We start from the raw sequence: 6,632 nt of genomic DNA, 5'->3' as shown, positions 1-6,632 counted from the left end.
TTGAACTATCATCTTCAGATGTTAGCCGCCTGAGTAACTAGGATTACTGGCTCCACACACTGATACCTGCCAACTTCCACCTCTACCTCTACCTCTTCCTCTTGGTTCTTCTTCCTCTACCCTCACCGCCCTCCTCCTTCCCACCATGCTAAAAATGTACAGAATACCACTGAATGAGACACTCAGCCCAAGGTTGCCATCTTCACTCAAATGAACTATAAAGCTGACTTTAATGGGTGAACTTGGTAATAAATTATCCTAGTCTTACAGACCTGGCCACTGGAACACAGAACAAATGATTGGCCAGAGACAAGATCACAAAACTTGAATCTTGGCCATACAAACATCTCAATCCAAATTCAATAGTGAACATGAGACTCAAATCCAGGCTGTCTCCTCACCAGACAGAGCCATGTTCTTAATCACACCTGTGGGTGTTGTTGGTTCCTTGGTACAGGAATATGATGGGATGACAAAGGCCACACACAAATGGAGTATTATTTGAGGGTGAGCTTTGCAATTGGAAAGCTATAAGATAAAAGCCCCAGCTCATAGACAAGTGACATCATAGACAAGTCATTTTAATTTTTTTGCCTCTGTTTCTACATCTGTAAAATGGAGATAATCCGAGCCCCTTCCCTCATAGAAAAGCAGGTCTCCAGCAAGGTGCAGGGGCTCCTGCCTGTAATCCTAACTACTCAGGAGGCTGAGATCAGAGGATTGAAGTTCAAGGCTAAAGAGCAGCAAAGTCTGTGAGACTCTCATCTCTAATTAATCACCAGAAAACCAAAAGTAGTACAGTGGTTCGAAGTGGTAGAGAACTAGCCTTAAGCAGAAGAGCTCAGGGTCAGTGCCCAGGCACTGAGTTAAAGCCTGATAACCAAAAACAACAACAAAAAAGAGCAGACCTGGCGCTGGTGGCTCACACCTGTAATCCTAGCTACTCAGGAGGCTGAGATCTGAGGATCACGGTTCAAAGCCAGCCCGGGCAGGAAAGTTCATGAGACTCTTATCTCCAATAAACCACTAGAAAACCGGAAGTGGTGCTGTGGCTCAAGCGGGCACTCGCCTTGAGCTGAAGATCACAAGGATAGCGCTCAAGACCAGAGTTCAAGCCCTACGACTGACAAAAGAAAAGAGAGAGCAGGTTCCACTCATGAGTTTAAGATAGTATATTAAGTTCAAAGCCAGCCATGGCAGCTAAATCTGAGAGATTAATCTCCAATTAACCTGCAAAAAGCCCAAAGTATAAGTGTGGCTCAAGTAATAGACCACCAGTTCCAAGCAACCACCCACTGCCTTTGTTCCAACTTGGCACAGGCCCAGCACAAATGGTCCAACAACAGATATTTGGTGGTGAGAAACTGAATGAGTGAACTTTACACCTCCTGCCAACCTTTCTTTCCAGCCCCTCTCTGGCTGCAATGTTAATTATTCTCTCATTGTGTGAAAATAAGTATAGCATAAAACATGCTATTCGAACCAAGTAGAAGTATACACTTCAGTGGCTTTAAGTACAGTCACATTTCAAGCAACCTCACTGATATCAACTTCTAGAACTTTCTCAGTATCCCAAACTGAAATTGGGTACCTATTAATTAGCAACACCCATCCATGCCTTTTCCCAGCCTCTGGAAACCCACCATTCTACTTCCTGAGGTTGAGATGAGTGGATTGCAGTTCAAAGCCAGCCTGGGCAGGCAAGTCTGACACTCTTACCTCCAGTTAACAAGAAAAAAAATCAAAAACATAAAACAAAAATAGAGATGGGGCTCATCTGGTAGAGCACCAATTGTGAGGGGAAAAAAACAATAAAAAATATGAGGTGGGGCTGGGGATTTAGCTCTTGGAGAAGCCTGTCCTGACAAGTACAAGGTCCTGAGTTCCATCCCCACCTCTGACTTGACAACAACAATAACAACAACAAGTAGCACACAAACTATTTATGCCCAGAGGCAAGCTTTATGATAAAAGATAATCACTACCTCATCTTTCTTTACAAATATGAGCTGGGTGCTGTTGGCTCATACCTGTAATCCTTGCTGCTGCTACTCAGGATGCTGGGGATCACAGTTCAAAGCCAGCCTGGGCACAAAACTCCATGAAATTCTATCTTCAGTAAATTACTCAGAAAAAGCTGGAAATAGAGCTGTGGCTCAGTGGTAGCCTTGAGAAAAAGACTCTCATGGATGTGACCCTAGCCCTGAGTTCAAGCCCCAGCATCAACAACAACAAAATAGAATATGAGGTCCTGTGTTTAGGCAACTGCACAAGCACGTACAGACACACAAACACACAGACACACAGCATAGTGCCAGCCCCAACCTGACCAACTAAATCCAAGTCTCTGGGGCTGCCTCCAGGTGGTTTGCATTTTAGCCAGCTAAGCCAGGTGCTGGTGGCCCACATCTGTTATCCTAGCTATTCAGGAGAGGCCAAGATCTGAAAATCATGGTTCAAACCAGTCTGGGCAGGAAAGTTCATGAGACTCTTACCTCCAATGAGCCACCTAAAAACCTAGAATTAGAGCTGTAGCTCAAGTGGTAGAACTGAGCAAAACAGCTCAGTTTATAGTACCCAGGCCATGATTTCAAGCCAGTCGGCACTATAAAGTACAGAAAGACCTACCATTTAGTAAGCAAAAGAGCACAACTGCATTCACTCCAACACCAGTCTCTCCATGGCTCATATAGGTGGAAAAGAGAGAGCGTTTATTTGTGCCAGTGCTGGTGCTTGAAGTCTGGGTCTGTGTGCTATCTCATAACCTTTTCTCTCTAGGCTGATGCTCTACCACTTTAGCCGCAGCTCACTTCCAAGAGAATGAAAGTTAAATTAAAAAGCTGTACATGCCCAATAATTAGATAGCCTTGGGCACAATTCCAGGAAGGCCAATGGTAATCTAGCTCATGGTGGGGATCTTAAACAAGTTCAAGCCCCACAGAACCCTAGTTTCCTTATAGGTTTCTGGAATGAGAGTCCTACTAGCACCTAGAATTGCCAGCCATAGCACAGAGTAACGTTGTGTTTCAGTTTTGTTTTATTTTGGGGACTGGTCCTAGGGCTTAAACTCAGGGCCTGGATCCTGTCCCTGAGCTTCTGTGCTCCTATCACTTGAGCCATAGATCCACTTTGTGGCTTTTTGGTAGTAAATTGGAGAGCAAAGTTTCAGACTTTTCTGCCAAGGCTGTTTTTGAATCATGAGCTTAGCTCTCAGCCTCCTGAGTAGCTAGGATTACAGGCATAAGCTACTGGTGCCCAGCTAACTAACTATATTCCTTTATTAACTAGCACTCTGGTAATCCATAAGGCCAGGGCCCACTGAGAGACCCTGGCTCATACCTAGGACCCATCATCCTGAAGTGGGGGTGAGCTTCTCTACAGGCTCCTGAACCTCCCCTGCTGCCAGCTCCATTCCTCCTGGATAAGGCCTGACCTGCTAATCATCCCTGCTTGAGGAGAGCTTAACCCTCCCTGCAGGCTCTGGGCTAGTGTTAGCAGCCCTGGTTACCAGCTTTCCTCCAGTTCCCATATGAAGTTGGGAAAGAGGAGAGGTCTCAAAGAGAGATCCGGGCTAGGTTACTGTGGCTCACCTCCTTTCCCCACTACACTGCACATGCTACAGAGGCTCCCTCTATTCTCAGTTCCATTGTGGTTGTTAGGAAGCAACAGTCTCATTTAAGTCTTTGTCTTTCTGACTGTGACACATGTATGAAATGCAGAGGGTCCGGCATATGCAAAATACAGAAGACACACAACTCACTCACACAATTCAAACACTGACAAGGGCAATTAACTGCTACAGGACGTACTTCTAGCTGCCAAGTTAACCTCAAGGTATTAACTAGAGCATTTGCTAATCTCCATTTGATTAGCCCTGTGGCAAAGAGCCCTCTGTACTCAACACACCAGAATGGCCAGAGACCAGCCAGAGACTGAGGAGAAAGGAAAAGCATCAACCTCAAAAATTCAGCCTCTTAGGCTGGAAAGGTGGCTCAGTGGTAGAGCACTTGCCTTGCATGCATGAGGCCCTGGGTTCCATTCCTCAGCACCACATAAGCAAAAAGAAAAAGCCGGAAGTGGTGCTGTGGATCATGTGGTAGAGTGCTAGCCTTGAGCTGAAGAGCTGAGGGACAGCACCCAGGCCCAGAGTTCAGGTGCCATGACAGGACCCCCCCCCAACAAAAACAAATCCAGCCTCTTCCTTTGAGGCCAGCCAACAAAGTCAGATCTTGATACACAAATTACCCACTTCTTATGGGACCAGGAAAAATCCCATAAGCAAATCTGAAATGCCTACTATAGGAAGCAATTTAAGTATCCATAGACTTGCTAGGAGATAAGGGAGTTGGAATGATGTGAGGGAGCAGGCAAAGCCAGGTGCCAATGGTTCACACATGCCATCCTAGCTACTCAGGAGGCTGAAATATGAGAACCCTTGTTCTAAGCCAGTGAAATCTGTACGACTTATCTCCAATGAACCACCAAAAAGCCAGAAGTGGAGCTGTGGATCAGGCAGCAGAGCATGGGCCATGAGTGAAAAACACTAAAGGACAGCACCCAGGCCCTGAGTTCAAGTTCCAGGATCTGAATACACAAACACACACACACACACACACACACACACACACAGAAAAATGCAAATTTAGCCTAATGCATGTACACAGGTACAGGTACATGATTAAGTTTCAAAAAGGCAATAACAAAAAATGATCACAGTTTGGAATGGAAAAAATACTAAGTCCCGTCAATTCAGAGGAGAAGAGGAAGGCATGTGGCATTCTACCCCCAAGGAATTGTGCTTCGGGACATTTTGGGGGATCCTTCCACCAGGACACCTCCATACTCCTGGAGAGTTAAAGGTGGCAAGTTCCTCAAGAGCCAGAAACTCACCTTTCACCCTATCCAAGGCACCTGAAGCTCCAAGAGGATCTCTGCACTCACTCCCCAAGGAATCCACAGGATCTGAGAAAAAAATAGGAATGAGGAAAGCCAAATAGGGAGAGGGCAGCAGGGAGGCCCAGGGGCCCCTGTGCAAATGGTAAAATGAAAAAGGGACTGACCTGAGCAGAAACAACAGGATCAGGTGAGGTGGGGGCGGGGATGAGGGAGGAGAGCAGAGATGAGGAGGGAACCAGTCCTACAGAAGGCATCACACCCTGGGACACAGGGTTCTCCCCAGAAAGAGAACATTGGATGAGATCAGGGGACGAGAGAGGGCAACAGAAAGGAGGACTGACTGTAAAGCATGGAAATTTGAAATAAGAGTCCCAGACTGGGGCACCAAGGGCCCTGGGTTCTAATTCTGATTCAATTGAGTGGACACATTTTCATCCTTGGGACCTCAATTTGCCCCATCTGGGGGAAAAAAAGGCGGGAAAAAGTGCAGATGTTCCCCCTGCTGCCTCTGAGGACTCCGACAGGAGGAGAAGGAGCAAGAAGGGGCAGCAGAAAAGTATTTGGAGAAGGGGGAAGCAGCATTCCATGCCATACCGGACCGAGGCACTCACCTGCCCGCAGCTAGAACCAGCACTTTTTCTGAACCCCCACGGGTGCCACCGAGCTGCCTCTCACGGTCCAAAGCCCACGGCCCCACATTGGGCAGGAAGACCAGGGCCACCAGTACCACCGCCTGAAAAAGCCCCTTCAGAGCCAGGCAGCCCTGCTCCGCACTAGCTGTGTTGTGAGCTATCCCTGAAGCCACATTTTGGAATATGAAATACTGGAGTCTTTATTACACAGTTAACAGGCTGCAGGCTGCCTGTTGTTACAAAGGCCCACAGCCCCCCAAATACACATAACCCAGCTAGCAAACATGCTAAAGAGGAAAGAAATAAAAACAATACCAACAAGGCAATTCAGCTTCCATGGAGATCTGAATTACCATGGCATGATGGCCAGAGATGAGACAGGACCCAGCACTCAACTAGGGAGACACACGTGGCAAGACTTAAGCTGTTCGGAGCCTAAAAAGATCCGAGCACGGGCAGATCCACCGGAAATTCCCAGTCCCAGGCACTGGACTGACAGGTTCAATAACCTATCAGCTAAGTGCTCACCCCAGGGATCCGGACACCCCCATCAGCTGGCCTAAATAGATCGGCTCAGGGGGCAGAGCCACAGGAAATTCTCAGTCCCAGGCATTGGACTGACAGGTTCAATAACCTATCAGCTAAGTGCCCACCCCTGCCTCCAGGGATCCGGGCACGCCTATCATCTGGGAGGCTGGTTTTCCTCCCCCAGCATGAAGATTAGATGCCATACTCTACAATCACCATGTGGCCAATATGGATGGTCAGACCTGACCGTGTGTCCACGTGGTGGCAACGACAACAACTAACCAAACCCAAGACAGCAATGGCGCTGTCCCCACTCTGACTCTATAGCATTTCCACCGCTGCCTGACTAGCAAGCTGGGCCATACCACTGAGTCACAGCTGCAGGGTAAGTTGGCGCCGCCAATGCAAGTGTTGGGCACTGTGAAGCCACCACCAGACCCATGATTCCCCATTCTACACTTGCTAGCAAATGCTTGTATCACTCGCCTTCACCTTCGCGTGGAGATTCAAGTCTATCCGGGTGCCAACAGTGGGTCCAACATTAGAGGTCCCTCTTCTGGAGCTGCAACCGTGCAT

General features: G+C 47.6%; 1 protein-coding gene across 1 annotated transcript in view; it reads right to left on the bottom strand.

The window, feature by feature from the left end:
* LOC106001697 (zinc finger protein 684-like) overlaps nucleotides 1-6,632 on the bottom strand; it is a 59,825-nt gene extending 53,193 nt beyond the window's left edge. The window contains 2 exon segments of the mRNA XM_013036707.1: nucleotides 4,891-4,962; nucleotides 6,539-6,632. Of these exon segments, the coding sequence (XP_012892161.1) occupies nucleotides 4,891-4,962; nucleotides 6,539-6,632 (166 nt within the window).

The sequence above is a fragment of the Dipodomys ordii genome, unplaced genomic scaffold (genome assembly GCF_000151885.1).
Source record: "Dipodomys ordii isolate 6190 unplaced genomic scaffold, Dord_2.0 Scaffold371, whole genome shotgun sequence".
In the NCBI taxonomy this organism is placed as follows: Eukaryota; Metazoa; Chordata; class Mammalia; order Rodentia; family Heteromyidae; genus Dipodomys; species Dipodomys ordii.
Note: the sequence above shows the minus strand (reverse complement) of the source record. Positions and strands in the feature narration are given on the sequence as shown.